General features: G+C 42.1%; 1 protein-coding gene across 1 annotated transcript in view; it reads left to right on the top strand.

Annotated features, from left to right (window-relative positions):
• The first annotated feature begins 527 nt into the window (after positions 1-527).
• The window catches only part of UBE2E3 (ubiquitin conjugating enzyme E2 E3), a 55401-nt gene continuing 35070 nt past the window's right edge, over positions 528-20858 (top strand). The window contains exons 1-3 of the mRNA XM_054278349.1: positions 528-660; positions 1948-2150; positions 4311-4361. Of these exons, the coding sequence (XP_054134324.1) occupies positions 1957-2150; positions 4311-4361 (245 nt within the window). The 5' untranslated portion in view covers positions 528-660; positions 1948-1956. The remainder of the gene's footprint in view (positions 661-1947; positions 2151-4310; positions 4362-20858) is intronic.

The following is a 20858-nucleotide window of genomic DNA, read 5'->3' as shown; positions in this document are numbered from 1 at the left end:
CCCCGGCATCGCCGTTGCTGGGCACCGGCCCGGGGACTCCCGCGGCGGCCCGGAGGCTGGAGCCCCTCGGGAGCCGGGCTCCGCTGACGGCCGCGGGTGACGCCGGGCCGGGCGGAACAGCCATCGAGGGGCGATCCCACCCCCCGTTCCCGGGCCGCCGCTTTGTCCTTGCCCGGCCCGGAGCACGCGCGCCCCCGGCCGCGGCGGGAGCGCGCCTGCGCGCACCCCGGCGGCCGGCAGGCGGGAGCGAGCGCCCCCTCTCCCCTCCCCCGCTCGCCGGGAGCTCCGCCGGCGGCCGCGGGCAGGCGGGGGAGCCCGGGCGGGGCGGGGAGAGCCCGGGGGCGGCCGGGCCCCCTCCCCGCCTCCGCTCCGCGGCGCGCTCCCGCCGCCCCCCGCCCCGGCCCCCCGGCCCGCCGCGGGAGCCCGCGCCGCAGAGCGGGGCCCGCCAGCGCCACCCGCCGGCCGCGGGGCCGCACCGCGCCTCCCCCCGTCCCCCCCTGCTCCGGCTCTCAATGTTCCACACTGCCCGGCCACAGAGCCGCCGCCGCCGCCGTAGAGCCCCCCGGCCGCCTCCGTCCCCTCCTCGGGCGCCGCGGGCCCGGCCCGGCCCCCCGCCATCCCGCCCCTCCGACCCAGCAGCGGGACAGGACGCCGGCGAAGGTAAGGGAGCGGCGGGCGAGGCGGCCGCCGCGGCGGCTGGGCGAGCGCGGTGGGGGGAGGCGGGGAGGAGGCGGGGGGGCTGGTAGAGGAGCTTTGTTCTTGTTTTCGGCGCTCGCTGCCTGGCGGCGGCCGGGGACGCAGGGCCGGCCCGAGTTCACGCCTCACTTGGTGCACACGCACGGCGCGGAGCGGGGCCGGGCGAGCCGCCGCCGCCGCCCGCCGAGCCGAGGCGAGCCGAAGCGGGCTGGCGCTCCCCACAAAGCGCGGCCGGGCGGCCGCCTGGATCCAGCCCTGCCGCAGCTCCCGCCGCTCCTCCTCGGGCCCCCCCGGCCGCCGGGGCAGCCCCCTCCTTCTTCCCCCCCCCCCCCCCCCCCCCCCCCCCGCCTTTCACGATCGGCGGAAAAATGTCGGTCTGCCTGGCGGAGCTGCGCGGGGAGCGGCGGCGGGGAGAGCTGTGCAGAAGGTGCAGTTTGAATTATGCTTCTTCCCCCTCCGGCAGCTCTGTGGTGGCCAAATGCAGTTCTCGCTGCTGGCCATGTAAATAACCGGGGCTGCTGCTACCCCAGTGGCTTTAAATGCGTCGCGGGGCTTTTCCCCTTACTAAAAAAAGCCCTACCACCAATAAAAAAACCAAACCTCGTTCCCCCCGTGCCAGCCCTTTAAATGCTTAGAGCAAGTGTACATTTCCATCTGAAATCAACCCAAGTGTTACTGGCAGTGTATTTTCTCGGAGAGAGGGGAAGAGGGGGGATCTGGCGTTTGGACCCAATAAAATGCTCTGCTCCAGTGTAAATATTTACAGGTTATTAGTGACTTTTTAAAAAACATTTTCAGTGAGGTCTGTTATTTACAGTGTGTCATAAGTTATTAATGTTCATTGCCTAAGTACCCTGCTAAATCTGTCTCATGCCTTAGAACAAAGTCGACAATTGGCATATTGTTTAAAGTATGAAAAAAATGTGAGTGGGTTTAAAAATTGGAAATATCTGTATTTTCAGAAATGTAAATATTGCTTTGTAGCTGTCAAACTCCAGTCCTCAGGCATGAGACAAGGAAGTATATTTTGATTAATTTCTCACTGAAACTGACTTGTCACCTATTCAAAGTTTTCTGGAACTTGGGGAACGCCAAGAGAGAGTCCTGCCTTGTATGAACTCTCCCTCTTTTCTTCCCCAAACAAGTTCTGCATGATGTCCAGTGATAGGCAGAGGTCAGTGGAGCTTGGGAAATGACAAGAGAGAGTCCTTCCTTGTGTATTAACTCTGCCTCTTTTCTTTCCCCAAAAAGTTCCCCACGATGTCCAGTGATAGACAGAGGTCAGACGATGAAAGTCCAAGTACCAGCAGTGGTAGTTCAGATGCTGATCAGAGGGATCCGCCTGCACCTGAACCTGAAGAGCAAGAAGAACGAAAACCCTCTGCCACCCAGCAGAAGAAGAACACCAAACTATCCAGCAAAACTACTGCTAAGCTATCTACTAGTGCAAAAAGGTAAAGGAGGGAGTGAAACATCCTGCAGTATTTTTGCACGGTATTTGGAGTCACAGTACTTGTGCTGCACTTGTCAGGGCAGAGGCGTTCTTCTTGTAAGGCTATGTGGAAGGGAGTGAACTATCAACTTGGGTAGTTGACAGGAGCCTGCTAAGCAGTGTTTTAATTAATCCAAGTCTTGTTGGGGTAACAGTTACACAGAATGGTCCTATGTCTTTTGAAGAGTTGGTACAGAACTTGGTAACTTACAGGCTGACTGGGAGGGGGGCACCTCGGTACGTTTTGTATTGGCAAAAATGTGTGAGAGAGCTTTGGTGCTTTTTTCCTGAGTTAGGTTTCCATGCCTGATTGGTATAGGGTGGAGTCCTCCTGGAATATTTCATTATGGTTGGTAGACTGATGACAGGCAGTGCTGTCTAATTAAAGAAGTCATAAAACCCCAGTGGCTTCTCTGGGTCTTATGAGGGCTTTTCATGATGATGCACAGGAGAGCCTTACACACCTTGAAGGAATGGGTTCATTCTGCCATTCTCCTGGGTGAAACTTAGGTGGGTTTTCTCCCTTAGGATATGTGGATTTAAACTGGGATGTTCTACAGGTAGCCTCTACCTTTAAGTATGAGAATCTTCAGAATCTTCAGAAACCTTGTTTAGTTGTATTGGTTGCACTTTCATTTGCATGTAAATTTATTGGCAGTCTGGCTCTCAAGACGTATACTCTGGTAATTTTCTCAAAGATCAACTGTGTGAAATGCTCAAATTCTTTAATTCCAGCTGTTTTTGGAGATGGAACATAACTTTCCAGTCCTTTCCCTGGAGTTGCTTTTCTTTGAAAATGTTTACAAGTATCCTGTAGCAAGAAAAGTTGTAAAATAGCTGTAGTAGCTTCAAATTTTGCTTATTCAGTGTGACTGTTGTAGTTCTGACTTTTACAAACACTTTAGTAATTTTGTATTGGACTTAAACTTAGTAAATTCTTTTTGAAATATGTTAAAATTGTTGCAGAGAATGGCTGCATGGCTTTGAAGACTTTTGAGCTTGTTAAAGAAACCCTTTGAAGTAGGACTGGCTAAAGAGGAAAAAGTTTTGCAACTACTATGTAGCACTTGTAATTTGTTGTTACTTGTCTTTATTTGACAAGCCTAAGATACAGGTTTTTGACACAGAGTTTTCCCATATTGTCTTATTTTCATTTAATTGTTGCAAGTCTAATTCCATGCATCTCAGATAGTTCAGTAGGCTGAACTTATTGGTATTAATGTAAGGACATCCAGAGCAGTTTCTGTTAGCTCACCTTTTAACATCTGCTATTTACATGAAATTCACAGTATTGCTCTTATGGGTCCTTTGGTGAAGTCTTGGTCTTTTTAAGAGGAGTTAACCATGTGTATTTTGAAATTGCATGTCTTATGTACTTGAATAAACTTAAATTGACAGGAAGTTTTCAGTACTCATTTTTCAGATCTTAACTCCTTGGGAATGTTTGTAATAGAGTAAAGTTATGCATAGATTATTTCAAGTTATTGTATCAATTTTTATCACATAAATACAGCTACTGTATAAGGTTGCAGGAGGAAAGGCAGCAGAAGGTATGGAGAGAAGCAAAGTTGATCCAGAGAGATTATTCTAGTAACAGAGACAGCCTGGCAGATCTGCAAATCCACTTTTTAAACACACTGCAAAGTAATAGGTAAAATATTGTGAAAAGAGTGTGTCTGCTGCCAGCACGGTTCATTTGAGCCTCAGTCACAGGTCCTGTAGCTTTGGTTTAAAGTCATTGTCAAATCTGCTTGTGCAGGCTCCCCCCCCCCCCCACCCCCGCCTCATTTGCATATTAGCTTGAAAAGAAAATCTCTCTGGCAAAAAGTGCTCGGATGTGAAAAAGAGTTACTTTCCTGAATAGTTGTGGGAAATTTCTACCCAGCTCAGCTGTAAGCGTTCTGTTTACATGCAGTGTGGAGCAGGAAAAAAGCTGCAAAGTTTCTCAGCTGTGGGATTTGGGTTATGCCTCTGAGAACAAAGAGGAAGCAGCCATGTTAGCATTACTGAAGGCAAAGCCAATCTTGCATTTAACTGCATGGTGGTAGAGGGCAGTGTAATTCCCTGATTTATTCTATAGACTACCTCAAATGCTTTGTGTCTGTTCTCATTTCACCAACAGAATCCAGAAGGAGCTAGCTGAAATAACCCTTGATCCTCCTCCTAACTGCAGGTATGTAATGGCTTCTTAAATTGCGGTCAGTGGTAGGAAATTAATGTGCTCAGGTTAACAAAAGGCAAACTTCGTGTTTATGACGGGTGACTGTTAGAGATTGCATACAGAGGATTGAACAAGCACACACAACGTTTGAAACTGAAGTTTGATATTTTGTTTGCATGTTGGAGGTGTAGTTATTAGTGATTGATGTACACAGTGAAATCTGTTCGGTTTGTTGTTCATAGCTGGTCACTGCCTTTGTGAAACATTAATTATATGAATGTCAAAATATGCTGAAGCTTTCAACTAAATGTCTGCATGTAGTTTGAACTGGGTTTTTGAGTGCTGAGTTTCTAGAGTGATCTTTTCATTCTGAAGTAAAGAACTGTATGTGATTTTTATATGCTTTCTCTTAGTATGTTGTTTAACAGATAAACTGAGCTATTGCCTCTAAATTTATGTATCTGTTGGTCAAAGTTGTAGTCTTTTGATAAAAAGAATATTTCTAAGGAAGTTCCCAACTTGGGAAGCACTTCTGTTTGGTTTTAGAAAATAAAATTTTAAGCATGGAAGGCTGAGTGATTTAGTTTTAAAGTGATGGTTTGGAATTGAAGCACTTGATCTGTAGGAAAGTTAGATAGTAGCACAGTTGGACGATTTCTTTAAATCTTTTTAATGTTTTACTTTTATTTAAAGGATATATAAAAATTCTCATTAGCTGTGAGCATCCCGTGTTCAGATTTGCAGTAAAGCTCGCTTTAAATAATGTTGCTTTCATTTGAGACATCTCTGTAAGATTTCTGACTGGAAGGTATCTTAATAACTTGTGTAACAGTGAGCCGTGTGTGTGTTTTTAAATTTTGCTGGAAATGCTTTCTGATTGTGTGTTGGAATTGTTTGGCTTTTGAATAGTTGGTGGGTGTTTTTGGAATTTGATAAAATATGAGCTGTTCCTGTGGCTCACTAATCCATGAGTGCAGGGGTTAAACCAAAGCAGTGTTTTATTGAATTTGTGGTGAAGGCATCTTGTCCTGAGGACTATGCTGTAGATTGCCTGTGGCCATCTGATGTATTTGCATGTAGGGTGAGTGGCTCTGTTTGTTTAGGGTTTGGGGTTTGTGTTTTTGTTTTGTTGGTGGGTTTTTTTGTTTGTTTGTTTTGTGGGGAGATAGGTTTGGTTTGGTTTTAAATAACTGCTTTAGATAACTTTAAATAAATTACTGGGGTCTAGTTCTGTGTTGGTCCTGCACTTTATATTTGGACCATCAAAGGGGCATGGCAGAAGAGAAAGTATTTAAATGAAATAGAACCCCGACGCTTTGCTTACAGTTGCCAAAAAGATAATTGTAGCAGTTTTGGGTACAGCAAGTTACAGCTTTTAGAAAGAGAAGCTTTCTCACTCTGCAGCACTATCTGATACTTGGCTCCCTGGTAGAGTGTGTTCCTCTCCTATTAGCACAAGGAGTATTGCAGAACATTTTGCTTATGAGCTGGTACAGCCAGATGCCCAGGAATGATGTTGAGAATGATGAAACTCCCCCAATGTGTCTAAAATTATTCAAGTTTCTTTCCTACAGAGAGTAGGAAATAAATGTTATTTTTTTGCCATTGTGGAAGTCAATGCTTCTGTTCCCATAGGTATTTTTATGAGGAATTTGGTGGATTTACTCAGTAAAAACTTTATGATGACTGCATTTTTACCTTTTGCAAAAAAAAAAAAATCTACAAGAGAAACAAGCTTTTGTAACAGGAGATCTGGGTTTTCATGATAAACAGTTTGAACAGAGTTTCAGTGCCCTAAGTAATTACTGTTCCACTGAAACTGACTTGTTAGAAGGAGCCTTTCTGGTACCAAGAAGTAAATGCAGCTGTGTGTTATGTGCAGAAACAGTTGGCACTTTTACTTTCTTATAGGGTGTAGTAGCACAGATTAGGCTACAGACGTCACAGCCGGCTGATGAGACCTCTGCACTGCTCATCAGGCAACAAGCAGCAGAATGCTACTTACTGTATTTCTTGTGAAAGGAAAAGAATTTGTAAAAAAAAAAAAAACCCCAAAACATTTAAAAGCCTGTATAATTTGGGCATATTCACATGTGCTTTAAAAATAAAAGCCAGGTGTCTAAGTTCTCCCAGAACCAGTTTTTCATGCACAGTTGTTTCTCTTCCAGTTCTAGAGCACAATCTTATTATTTGCAGTCCACATATTGCAAACTTCACAAGAATACAACTGGCGACTAATGCTCTTGGATGCTGATAGTCCTTCTGTTTACTCAGTTACATAAGTAATGAAAAATTAGCAATTTTTAAAATGCAGTAATGGCACATATAAAATGTTAAATGTTACTTTAACAGGATCCAGTACAAATACTAAAGTACAAATATGCTGAGCTCTCCATATCATGTTAAATACTGATATCTGCTGCCACTTCTCACCTGGCAATGCAACTGCCCAGAGTCACCCCATGGGAGTGACCCGAGGCTGATTTATCTACTTTAAAATGACACCACTGGCTGCACTGTGATTCTCATGCAAAAGAGGTGTAGATTTCCCCAGCAGTTGCTTTTCCTGCAGTCACACCTATTGCTGTAACATCTGCTTTATAAAAATGTCAGAGCCCCAAGAAAGCCCCGTTCCTGGGTATGCGGAGCAGGCCTGGGCTGCACACTGATTTCTATTTTAGGCACTGGAATAGCAGAATGACAGGCACAGTAAAACTGACTAAACTGTAGTTTTTTGCTTGCCTGTCTCAACAAAAAGGATTGATTTCTGATTCTGTTAATTGGACAATGAACTGTTGAAAAAATCATGTTGTCATGTATCATGCTGTCATGTTTGTGAGCAGTGAATATGAGCTGCATCTCGGGGGTACCAACTGTAAAACTTAGTATATTCATGCTGATAGCTTTACTCCTTAACATGAGTAGTACTAAATTCCTGTGATTTTGGTGTGATTTTCAAGAAAGATAAAGCATCAAAAGCTGTAAAATTAAGTTCGGTCTTAGGCCACTAAAGATATTGGAGAAAAATCAAGTGCTGCTTTCCACTCATGTTCAACATAAAAGCCTGAAACATTACTGTCCAACATACACCATAGCACTAGGACACATAGGTGTAAACTGAGGACAGGTATCTGCTTCCATTTTTTCTTGGTTTTGCAATCTTAACTCAAAGCTGTGCTACTTGATGCAGTGTGCTGTATTTAATTTCTTTTGTGCTTTTAATAGCATAAAGCAAAGCTAAAAAGATCTTGGCCCTATTGCTCCTAGGCAGCTCCGTTTCAAACCATGGCCAAGCACTTATACACACTTCAAGGTGTGGAAGTGTGCCAAACCCCACTGTTACAGACTCTCAGGTAAATGCTGCAAAGATTTTGCACGTAGTGCATGGTAAATCTGGGCTGCAGAGATGCTCTTAAAGAAGTTTGACATATTTGGAATAACTATTTTCAGCTCATAGCATAAAACTGTTTGGATCAGAGGTCACTGCTCTGTAGTTAAGGTTTTGTCTGAGGCTGCTGTTGAGACCTGCAGCTCAGGTGGAGCAGGGCGCTGCTGTCTCCAGCTCTCATTGTATTTCCTGGATTTTAGGGCTGGCACAAGTGGGGCTGTTCCCAGGGGTGCTGTGATTTATAGCAGCTTCCTTTAGCTGTTCCTGGCTGCCCTGCTGATCTACAATAACAAAAATGTGTATTCCCGGTTTTCTTTGCTTACTCTTCCTCATTTCCATTCCTAAATTAAATATTGTTCTTCTCTGTGGAAAAGTTTTTGAAGTTCTATTTAATAACACTCATGTCAGCTTAGTTTATAGTTTACAGCCCATTTACAACAAATCCACTTTAGTGTAAACTTTGCGAGAAATGAATGCAAACACCAAATTCAGTGTATCCACTCAGAGCTTAATTCATGTGGTTTAAAAAGTGGTGAGTTGAAATAGTGCATCTTTCCCAGGCAAGCGGGAGAATGTAAGTCTTTTATATCCTGTGCTGTAAATTGGCTTTAATCTCTTCTCTTTACTAAAGTGAAAATCAGATATTTGAAAGCAGATGGTTAAAAAGAAAAAAGTAAAGTGGAAAGGCCAGGCATAACACATGCCTTGGAGCGCTGGTCAGAGAAACAACTTGTTTTCTTTGTAGCTGCTGGGAAATGGGACTTAGTGCTAAGGGAGAGCTGCTTGGATCACCCCAAAAGCTCCCTGCTCTGTCTCATCTTCTAGCCAGTGACTGCCTGACCTTACAGGTCTGTTGGAAAGATTTTCCTTAATAGGGATTGCAATATTGATTCCTATTTATTTTCAGGCCTTGTATGCTAATATATACTAATGTGATTTCTTGAGCAGTACTACAAAAGGTGGCAGTTGATGATTTCGCTGTTTGTAGCCTCTCCTAGACTTGCAAATAGGTTGATGGTTTATGGGTAGTTAGTTTTGAAATTATGTACATTAAAATAACACTCCAAAGTATGTGGACTAAGAACGAATGGAAGGAAGATGTGTAAGGGGTTTGTTTTAATACAGGATTTTTCTGCTTCCTAAGAACTGCATTTGTCCCTTTCATTGCTGCCACATCTTGGGCTAATTCCACCCTGCAGAGTGTTGCCAACACCAGGGTCTGGAGTTTGACACAGAGAAGAATGCCTGCAAAACCCTGGCAGGCGAACGCTATTACTGCTTTGGTTATGGACCCATGAATCCAGATGTTTGTAACTGTCGGACTGTGCTTGTTATCCCATCAGTGTGGAGCACTGCAGTGTGTGTTTAAAGCAATATTGTGAAGGTATTCCTCAGACCAGCAATTTAAGCTCTTTCAGTTGAGCTGTCTGAAACAACGAGGAGCAATGAAAAATTGTGCTGGTGGTGCAGACTCGTCCACGTGCAGAGGTAGCGCTGGATTTGAGCTGATGCAGCCTTGTGTTTGTGAGGAAGGTGCTGCAGCTAAGCTTGTAGAAGCATTCCTTTTGTTAACATACTCTGTCTGCAGTAAAGTTATAGGCAAATGTTTACTCTGCAAACAGTTGTGCCTGTTGAAGATGTTACTGCACAGCTGTGGTTTGCTCCAGTTCTGCCACGGAGGTGACTACTTCAGTCAGAAAGTGAAGCAGATTCATGTGATTACTCTGTAATGCTCCCCAGGGAGGGGAAAAAAATCATCCAAGTTTGCTTAAATGGTTTAAATAGGTGATTCAAATGAACTCTGCTGGGTTTTTCCTCTCTCCTCTCAGAGTAGGCATTGTTCACACAAAGCTTTTTGCCACACACACCAGGATATGAATAAGCCAATCCATTCCTTTGTCTCTCAAATATAGTAAGTTTCCATCTCCCCTTTGTCAAAACCAGGCATTCTGTTGCTTTTATGAAATCAGGAGGAGAAAGAATATATTGCATGCAGTCAAATAGCAGGCCTTTATACAGTAGCACAAGTGTGTGCCCCTCTTCTCATGTGTGTTTTTTTCTTCCACTCAAGCTGTTGACTTTTCAGATCGGTGTAAGTCTCCCAGTTTTGTGTTTATTCTTGTGTTGATTTCTTGTTGGGCAAATGTCTTCATAGTACTAAATACTGAATCCCAGTGAAAAAAAAACGTCAATTTTTCTGGTTTCCACCTCTGCAGTGAATACCCAGTTGTGAGCACTAAATGGTTCCCTATAGAAGAGCAGTTGATTAAGGTGTGTAAAAGACAGTTATGTTTAAAGTATGTCCCCAAATGCTTGTGCTGAATGGGCAAAATTTTAAAAAATCACCCAAACTCTACTTGATAATGTATCTTGTGACACATTATGCTTTTTATTGTCTCTCCCTGCCCAGCACTGTCACCACTGAGTGCAGTAAATGCATTCTATGTGAAAAGACAGCTGAAGTTTGCAGAATGGTTTCGAGAATACAACCCACAAGATTAGTTCTAACACTTCCTTCCCTATACAGAAGTTTACAGTTAAAAAAATACAGTGAAGAGGGTTCATGGCTCCTCTCCAAACATATTTGAAGTAACTCTCAAATGAATATTGAAATTCTACTTGTTAGTATTGCTCATATCTGATTTATCCAGAATTATTTCTCCTAAGCATTTTCTTCCCTTCTTCTTCCTTCCTTCCTTTTTTCTAACCAGAAGACTATAGTCCAGGTCAGAGTAGGAAAGAGTGGTGTAATTTAGCACAGCAATCAGAAGTCTGGTGTTTTTGTATTACCGTCCAGTTGGAGAAGAAACCTTTATGTTACAGAGTGGCTTTTACCTTATTTGCTAGTAGTGAGTGAAACTGCTTAAGTAAGAGGGATGATGCAAATTTAGAAAGGCATTTCAGTAAAATATTTAAGTGTTAAGTAGAGCCAGACTGCACTGATATTAAATATACTTTCATTTAAAAACTGCACTAGTGAAAGATTGTGTAACTCCTGAACATTTTGAATTGTGAGAATATTTAAATTACTTTATTTTCAGTTGAGACTAGCTGACAGATCTACTAACTCAAAATGCCTCAAGTTATGGGAATTTTTTTCCCCTCTGCTAGTATTGACCTCCTGCAAGCTATAAACCAAGGTTTTTTATCAGCCCCCACACATTAAATTTCTCATGCAAGTATTATTCTCAGTGGCATAATTAAGAGAGGGTTATGCAACACAAATCAACATATTTACTCATGGGAGTAAGTTTTCATGTCTGCAGATTTGCAGATTTGACACTTGTGTGAGCAGTGTCCACAGTACTGTCCTACCTGCTCTGAAACCTGTGTATTAGTCCAAAGATTGTATAGATACTTGGCTAGTTTATAATAGCACTACTGTCAAAATGAAAAGAAAATAAAATTTATGTTTTTCTATGTACTTTAAAGTTGCAGAAATGGTTCAAACACGTTTTCATTCAGCTACTGGTGTTAAAGAACTGATGCTCATTTTGTCTTATCTGGAAACAGTAGAAAAGCCTGACCAGTTTTTTAAACAATTCTTTAGGTACTAGTGCAAAAATTTGTGAAAATGCCAAGTAATGGGTCTTAGAGTTAAGGACAAATCTGCTTTTTGGATTTGTGTAAATGTACAAAGGCCCTGCAGGCTCTGTGACAAAACTGACTAAAGTACGCCAAGTATATGTATAGTTCTTTCTTTTTACACTCAAGCTGTGCATTGCTCACCCCTGCCAGCCTGTCATACTTAGTTTGTGATCAATAGTATGTGTGGCAAGGTCCTAGCACTGAATGCTACCCCCTCTCACTGACTTGTCTCTGTGTATCAGTTTCTCTACTATTATAGACTTGGGAGACCTACTTCAAATTCAATTTAACAAAGTGCAAGTACAAGAGAATCAGCTAAACAGCATCAAACTCTTTATGTAAAATTACCTAATCCCTATAAAACTGATGTGTGGAGGTTTCTTGGAGCTGGTGTAACGCGGGTTTGCATAGATGTGGAACATTTTGAGACAGGTAATACACAGATCATTAAAAATACATTGAGCATATTTTCTGAGTTCAGGGCTGCGTAGGCAGGAGCAGGAATATCCAGCTGCTGTCTCAGACAGAGGCATGTGTACCATTAAGCTCTCCAGGAGCTCTGCAGTTCCTTTACATTGATGCCTTACTTTGAGCCAGTAACTGCTGGTGATAAATGAGTCCTAGCCTGCTTGCATTAATTTGGATTAATTTTCCCTCTGCAGAGAGTGCACTATACTGTTACCTAGTTCAGAACTGTGGCTGGAGTAGTTGTTAATTTTATAGCACTTACAGTAAAACAGGCTGGCCAGACCTTTTGGGAACTAAGATGCAAATTCAGTTGACAATGGTTAAGCTACCATTGTAAGCATCACTTTCAGAAACAAAGGAGGGATAAGATTTTTTTTATGAAACAGCAAAGTGACCCGTCGTTAGCAGTGAGTCACTTTCATGTTGGAAGAATCTGTAGAGGACTATCTGACAGTCTGACAGTCCCTAGTAATTGATGTTTCCCTTATTGATGAGGATACTGCCCTAGAACATATAAATACTGCCTTTGGAGTTAACAGTGGGGACCAAAGGGTTGTAGCACATTGGAGGACAGGACTAGAATGCTGAGTGATGGGGGCCATTGTAGGAAGTGACCTTAAAAATATTGTGTAATTTAATAATGAGAACTGCAAGGTACAGCGCTTTAATAGGCTTAATCAGCTGCACAAATCTATGGGGAAAAAAGATTGGATGAGGAGTTCTTCACAATAGGTGTAGCCTCTTTGAGGATCATGTGCTTAGAAGGAAAGAAAGGAAAAGATCTTCAGATATAGAAGAAAGTTGCTGCAAAGGAAATAAGGCAGTTGTTGCTAGCCCAGGGTTGGTAATTATGACAAGCAACTTCAATTGCCATAATGAAGACCTAATATCAATATGGGAGTACCTGGACATAAAGACAGCATGCAAAAGGTGGTGGGTCTGCATTGCCAGAGGTTTTTAAGAAACAAAGGACTGACAGCAGCAGTTTAGATATAGTTTTTTCTATTTCAAGCAGGAAATAGACTAAGTGACCTCTTAAACACCAGTTTGACCAAGCTAGCATTAACACTGGATTTAAATTATAATGCTAAAGGAAAGCTTGTAGGGAAGTGATTTTCATTTCATTTAAAAACTGTAATTTAGTCAGGGTTTTGTAGTATAATCATCCTGGAAGATATACAGGTGCTATGATTCCAAGCAGTAGCAACAATTATTTAAAAAGTCATTGGTAGTGCACAAATTTTGTGCTGTTGTCAGTCAAAAAAAGCAAATGTCCTGTGATTTTTCTGCTGATTTATTGTTCCCCTCTGTCTGTCTCCTCTCCCCCAATTTTGGCTTTGTTTTAATTTTTACCTAATCTTACTTTAATTGCACAAAGTTGTTACCTTCTGCTAACTAGAAATTAACTAGGCACATGTTCTCAGTTCTCCAGAAGTGTGTCACCTTTGTGAGAAGCAAATAGCACAGTAGATCTGCAGTAGATCTTGAATTTTGATGCCGCATACGCTCTGTGCTTGGGTGCTCTGTGTTTGTTCCACAGGCACATGAATATCTCTAACATTGAGCTAAACAAAATCAAGAGGCATTTTTTTCCTTATACAGAGGCAGTTTGCAGTAGCTATGCAAGCACTAATGCATGTTGCCCAGCACCCCAAATGGATCAAGCACATCAGAACGTAGTTGTGTAGTGCTGTCTGTGCCCATGGATCCTGGCTTGAGGCACCCTCCTGAATCAGAGCTCAGACGATTGTAGTGAAAATGTAAGCAGCCTGGCAGGTTTCCAGCTGATGAGTTAATGCTGCTATAAACTTGAGTAGTTCCTCTCTGAGGCATGCAGAAGGGTGCAGGAGCTGGGAAGGCAGCCAGCAAAGTCAGAGAACAGACAGCAAAGCTAAAGGCCAGCCTCAGGGATTCACAATGAATTGTCTTGGAGGTGAGTTCCTCCCTTGCCAGAAACCCTTCATGTAGCTTCAGTGGTAGGGCTGGAAATCAGTAAGAAAATTAAGGCTCTCATTCAGTGCAAAGCCAGCATGCCTTTTGGGAGCTTGTTTAACATAGCTTGAGCAAAGGTAGCTGTGCCCAGCACTCAGGCCACCCTGTGGCTGACTTAGCAGTACAGGTGCTGCAGAAAGCCAAGGGTTCTCAATCAATGCTGGCTCCGTTTGTTGAGCTTGAAGCTGCAGTGAGGTGGTTTAGGTTTGAACTCAGGTTATCACTTCACTCTGAAGCCTAGACATGGAAGCCACCAAAATGTGATAGAGTGAATCAGTAGAGCATCAGCTGGTCAGATTTCATTGGACAAATGAAACATGGGTGCTCTCCTTTCTGTAAGGGAAGGTTAGCAGCAGAAAGCCGGTTTTCTTTACAATTTCAGTAAAGCATTTATGCTGTAAATGCTTTGAGCAGAGTAGATTTTAGAGGGTGTGGAAAGTGTTTCAATAGATCAGTAGCTATGCAATAGGACAGATGTTCAGCTGATAGAGGTTCTTGCTGTGAAGGCTGCTATTGTGGCAGACTGGGCAGGTTCCTCCCCAAATAAACCTTTTCTGACTAAGGACCTGTCTGCTGTGTCCCCACTGCCTGGGGTTTGCTAATACTGTAGCTGCTGTTTGTCCTTCTCCCTGGTATCCCAACATCAAAGGCTCCATCCAGGCTGGAGGATCCAAGGGATGAGTGAGTGATGCAGGGATGGTTAGCTGATACAGTGCTCTGTGCTGTCACTGTGCATCAGTGCCTGTCCTAACTTGTTCATAGATACCCTAGGCATATCTGTATCTACTTCATTAATAGCAATGGCAAAAGTTGGACATTACAGATTTAGCAACATCTTCCTCTAAAGATACCCTGAGGGCCCAAAGAACTAACATCCTTATGCAAATACCTGTTTTTCTGTTCAGAGCTTTGGACTTAGAAGGAAAATAATGAGGTTTGGGTTGATTTCTATAAAGCTAGTGCAAAGAGAGGTCTTAAGAGACTAAAATCAACTTGCATTGAATACTCTAAATCTATATTCACATGGAAGCAAATCTAAGTGATCTGTTACACAGCACAGCCTGCTGCACATTAACCATTGCTCTAATGATATATATTCTTATGCAAAAGGTAGAAATATTGTAGAACCTAAAATTCTACAAGCGTGATTAAAAACATTAATCTGAGAGGGTGGTCTTCACTTGATAAACTGAAGCACAGTCTGTGGCTGAAAAAGTGTTTCTTGTCTGGAGTAGAAATTTTGTATGATACTCATACAAGTTTTATACAGCCAGGTAGTGCTAGCTCCACCTTTCCCTTCTTTCACAGAGTCTTGGATAGCTGGAGTAGTATGAAGAGTTGCAGTAGCATCCTGGCTGCTGTGTATTTAGAGTATGATTTGCTTCTTCCTTTTTTTTAATAAGCCAGAATTCCAGGTGGTGTACTTAGTTATACCAGAACAAACACACCACAACTTGTTTTTTTCAAAAAGAAACAAGTTTCTGAAAGTGAAAGGGACATCATCAAAACACAGCAGTGATTTGTTTGAGAATAGAGAGTAGCAAGCCTTAAATAGATCCATATGTGGAGAAGTCGGTTACTTTCAAGGTTCTCTGAAAACAAATGCAGTGAAAGCATTTTACTTTGAAGTGTTTTGTTTGGTTTATTTTTCATGGTAATACTGCAGACTAGCATTATCTAAAGTCTTTGTTTTCTGTTAGACCTTTTTGGATTTTTTTGTTTTAGGAATAGAAGAAGCAAAGTAATTTCTTATCAGTTACAAAGCAAGCTAACAGTAGCAGCTCTCTATACTAAAACAGCTGTTGTAGGCTGAGCACCATGTGGTTCTCCCAGATGTAAAGGGCATTCTGGCAAAATTACTGTACAGTGACCAGTGTGTCTTACTAGGAATTAGAGAAGGTAGGGTAAGAGATGAAGAAAATAGAGACTGATGTGAGCTGTACTACTCTGAGAAATGACTTTTCATCCTTCTGGACACTGTTTATGCTGTTTGCATTGCCTCTGAATTTCTCTGCAGGCTGTGCTTGATATCTTTGCTGTAGATGGCTACTGTCTACTTTTCATTCAGGCAGGACTGTAAGAGAGATTTTGATAACTCTGGGGTTTTTTTCTGACAAATGCAAGTTGATGTGCTTAATTTTTCTTAACTCCCAGATTCTGACCTTGGAAAAATAAGTATAAATAAAATCTCTTATCTGGATTGTCAGACTCAGCTGTGCTTGTACTCTTTTTTTTTTCAAACATGCAAGTAAGGAGACAGGAATGACTGTGAACACAACTCTCTCTGCACCTGAGATAAGCTGGATACCTCCCTGCTAAAATCATCCATCCAGGCTGGGCAGCTTTCCAGTAAAGATGACACGTGCCCACCAGTGTGATAGCAGCTGGTTCCAGGAGGTGGAAAGATAAGAGTGCTGTTTGAAAAAAATGCACCAATAGAAATATAATTTGGGTTTTCTGCTTCTTGGAACTGTGTGAAGAACAGGTAATTATGAGAGACTGTATTGCCCAAGGTCTTAGTCCAAATCTATTTATGCCCAGAAGAGTTCATGTTTGTTAACTTTGAAAGAGCCATTGGCTTTTGAAGCCTGAATGAAAAAAAAAAAGGTAACTCTAAATGGTTCAGTGAGCAGTCCATGGAGTGCACTGAATGTTATTTCTGAAAGTAATTCTGTTGGTCTTTTTCTGCAGTTGGTTGCTGATCACAGACCAAGGGGTCAGTTCTGGTTAGCTTTGCAGTGGATGCCATAAGCAATGAATGCTTGACGAGTGTCTGAGAGATGCTGTGCTGCATCTGCTTGTGCTTTCCATATGCAACTCTGTTCCCTTCAAAGTCATCTGGCAGAGTGCAAAGCACCATGAGTCATCCTGGCACTGCTGGAGTGTGTAACTACAGTCTCTTAGCTAGGTGCAAGCCAGAGCCTGGCTTTTAGCCAGTTTGGATGCAGAGCAGGACACAGGAACACCCATTGTGCTGTTCTGTCTTAGGTGGGTGGATAAACTGCAGTATGAAATTGCACCAGCTGCATGTGTTGCTAAGAGGCTGAAACCTCTGTTAGGAGTGAGCATGTTCCTGGGGCACCCCAGCTCTGCTCCAGGACCAGACTGAGCCAGGGCACCTCTTTCCCCTGCCGAGGAGCAGTGCTGGGCTCAGTGTGCTGTTGTGCAGCTGTGCTCTGCTTGCAGTGTGGCTCCAGTGCCTGTGCTAGCAGGCACCGTGCCTCTCAGTCTGTCAGCAGTTTCTCTGAGTTTTTTTCTAGCCTCTGGAGTTTTAATGGTGGAGTCTGGATCACCACTGGAATAGAAATTTGGGGAAAAACGTTTTCCTGAGGGAAGTTTGAAAGACAGAAGCTTTACTATAAAACCTTTCTATTCTCATTTTTGCAATCTGCAGTAAGTTGTTCCTGATAGCATTATAATTCTTCTGCCAAGTAGAGTTAATTTAGGTGTTAGTCTTCATGCTGCTGTATGAATTATAGATTTAATTATGGTCCAGGTGCTCAGAGCTTTGCCATTCTTCTATATGTTAAATATAAAGAAAAAATAAGTCTGAGTAATTTTTTGGCTTACTGAATAAATGTAAACACTTGGAAACTGTGCCAAAGTATAAATAAATAGAGGATTTACTTCACAGAGAATGTTATTATCTACTCCAGGGTATTCTGCTTTATGGGGAGGATTAGTGCTTTGCATTATACTGGGACACGCCTTTTTACAGCTATGACTCTGCAGCAGAAGATTAAAAAGTTTTCCCTTAATTCCTTGTGTTTCCAAATTTTCTTTTGCAATTACAGCTCATTACTAGGGGCCAAAGGTTGATTTGAGTTAACATAGCCATAACGAGAAACGCTCTCTGATTCCCTGATCCCCTGTAATTAAACAGCCTACTTTGTAGTATTCCTCTTCTTCTGAGTTACTCAGAATTTAATTTTTGATTGCAATTTAATTCCATGAAACTCTTTCCATAAATGTCTGTTCATAATCAGGCTGGATATAAGAGCTTTGAAAAACCCCTTTTTTTACTGAGATTTCATTGGATATTTGGGCAAGGGGCAAGTATATGAAGTATGTTAAATAAGCGGGACTTATTTCTCTTCATTCCTCTTTTGTGTCTACCGTTTTAATTACTGCCTTTCTGCTTTGTGGCCCTGAGTCAGAGGAAGCCCACCTTTCTCACCTTTTCCAGGAAACTCTGTGTGTGTTTAAATGCTTTCCTGAAGGGAATGTGAATTGGCCTTGTTTCAGCTGCTACTAAACACCACTGGACAGCGCCTGTGGGATAATATGCCTGGGTATAAGATGCCTGCTGCAGTATTGGGCACAAAAAAATTTAAGACTATACTTCTTTAATTTATTTCACTATTAGCATGCATGCCATTTATGGATTTAATAATATGAAATTTTCAGATGAGGGTCAACTAATTTATTCTTGTAATTGTCCCCTTATACTCCTTCTTATTTGTGAGTCAGAAAAATGTGTGTCATGATTTCATTTTTCTTTTGGGCACTGCAGCTACCCTCAAGAGTCTGCTCTTCCTTAGACACAAATAACATATTTGATGCATCTCCTGAGGAAGCAGCCAAAAGTGCATGTTCTGACCTCATCTTTAAGCCTTTCCATTTCCTTTATTCACACTTAATGAAGTTACTATCATAACCATTAAAGATAATTGTGTAAAAGTAGATTATGTAATTATTGTAGTTGTACTGGTTTAGTATAAAGTCAAGTATTGATTCTGATTCTTTATTTTGGCCCAGCATGGAAATGCTAGTTTGCTCTGATTGTTGGATTTGGAAGTCTGTGTTGGTTATTTGAGGTAGCTAGGGAGTTTCTTTCTGAGGAAATCTGAATGGTTTAGAGCACTTTGATACTTTTGTTTGAGAAAAGAAATTAATTTCCATTGAAGAGACCCTGTTTTAATGTCTCAAAGGTTTTTCCTCTGCTTAGTAGAGGGAATCATTTACAAAGGTTTTGCCAGGATCCCTCAGGTCAGTTGTGAGTCACTGGTATCAAAGCTATGGAGAGCTGTGCAGTGTCTTCTAGATATCACTGGTGTGAATGGATCTACAAGTGGGTTCTTTTTGTACAAGTGGGTTCTTTCTTAAGCTTTCTTGATGCACTGCACTTTTTGGTTTTTCCCAACGAAAAAGTGCAGTGCATCAAGAAAGCTTACTTTTTGTAAGCTGTCTTGATGCACTGCACTTTTTGGTTGGGGAAGCTACATATGCAATTTCTTTATTTGAATAAACCTCTAATGTGGTTAAGTTTAGACTAAGATCTGGAAGTAAACTCTTCATAGGGATTTTCCTGTAACAGAGCCTAAATTTAGCCTTCTTTTATGTGAGCATAATTTTAGATCTTGAAGAACCTACACTTTGTGGGAGGTTAGTGAATGAATGGGCTGGGGGCTGACCATGTAGAGGCTTTCAAGTCCTTTACTCAAGAAGCAAATGCAATTGATGTCAGCATGTTAATTTGATGGAGTACATTTATAGGAAGCTTTATACAGCTGCTGAGTGTTAACTTAAAACCATGTCTTCATTTGCTACCTTTGTTTGTTTGCTGTGTCCTTAGGTTATTTAATAAAACATGCAGTAAATCACTAGAAAAATTCCTGGACTTTGTCTTCCAAACAGCTATTGTTGTCAATGTTAAGGGTCTTCATGTCTTAAACAAAACAGTCATTTTTCCTTATAGCAAAAGCATAACTTTGAAGAGTTAATTACTATTCATGTGTTACTGTGTATTTTTACTTTAAAAATGAATTATATCAACTGGGTCTTTTCTGGATTTTGAAGTCACATCAAGTCTCTGTGACTTCTGGAAATAGAACTGCTACTGTACAAAATCCTAATTAGTATAAAAAACGTTCAGAAAAACATTCCAAGTCCGTGCCCACATTCTTCAGATTCCCTTTGTTTCTGAAGGCCACTGTGGGTTTGAGTGCTGTATTTCTGTGTCTGTGGTCAATCAGTGCATACAGTGGTGCAGTGCATGAGACAAGGTTGGCTTGGCACCGCTGAATTGTCATCAGTCCACTCTTGTTATTACTCATAAACTGTGCTTGGCTGTAAGCACACTATAGATGCTCCCTGTTTAGTGCTCAGGAACTCTTTCCTTGGAAATTGTGTGCCTTTTTAATGTGTCATGGCTCAATTATCACATTCATTTTGGCTGCCAAAATAGCCATATATATTGTCTAGCAAGTGACAGCCTGGGCCTTTATCTCTTTCTGGCTGTTTGCCAGCTGTTTAATTGCAGCCCTGTGTTTGCTGTGTGTCACATCTTATGGTGGTCTATTATACCCAGCTAAAACAATATTTTGAAAATGTTTCAAATGTAAACTAATTCTGTGAGACTTTACATCCTGTTATTTACATGATCTGCTAGGAATGTAATGTAGGTAATTTTCCCCCCTACAAATATGAACATTTGTACCTCGGATCATCTTACGAATTTCCAGGGCAGAGAGAAGACAAGATGGGGATGCAGAAATGCTCTCTCGTCCCCTTGAGAGATGCAATTAAAGCTGTACACTTGTCATGCAATTTTTCATTTGTAGTTTCTAAGACATTTTTAAAGCCAAATATTCTCTTTGTTCTGCCTTTAGAGAAGAGCAAGCATACAGAAACTGAGCTGAGATCTCAAAAGGAGTAGCAAAGCCTGTGAGCCATATTTCTGCCCAAATGGATACTTTGGGTGAAGGTGATGTTGGAGTTTGCGTGCATGGTGTCTCACTGAGGCAGAGAATGGTGCAGGTGCTGTTTGCACACAGCACATTTGGTTTGGCAGCCACCTGCTCTCCATTGGGAAACACCTAAGGCAGGGCTGGCTCTGTGTCCTGCCACCCCACCCCAGCTGGGGGACAGAGCCACTCAGTGTGAAACCAGGATGTGGGACGGCTAAGCATTCCACAGCACTTAAGTGTGCAGGGAATCCTTGGGCTAAGTATGAGTCCAGTTTTAGCTACCTCTCTTTGTACAGATATTAGTGTCTTGCTCATTTTTTGCCTGAAGAGCTGTTATCTTGAGAGTTTCAGCTCCTGGATGGTTTCCTTTGTGGTGCAAAATAA

This window comes from Melozone crissalis, unplaced genomic scaffold (genome assembly GCF_028551555.1).
Source record: "Melozone crissalis strain CALT ecotype California unplaced genomic scaffold, PUWL_Pcris_2 ptg000023l_1, whole genome shotgun sequence".
NCBI lineage: Eukaryota > Metazoa > Chordata > Aves > Passeriformes > Passerellidae > Melozone > Melozone crissalis.
The sequence above is the reverse complement of the archived record's forward strand: the minus strand, read 5'-3'. Positions and strand labels throughout refer to the sequence as shown.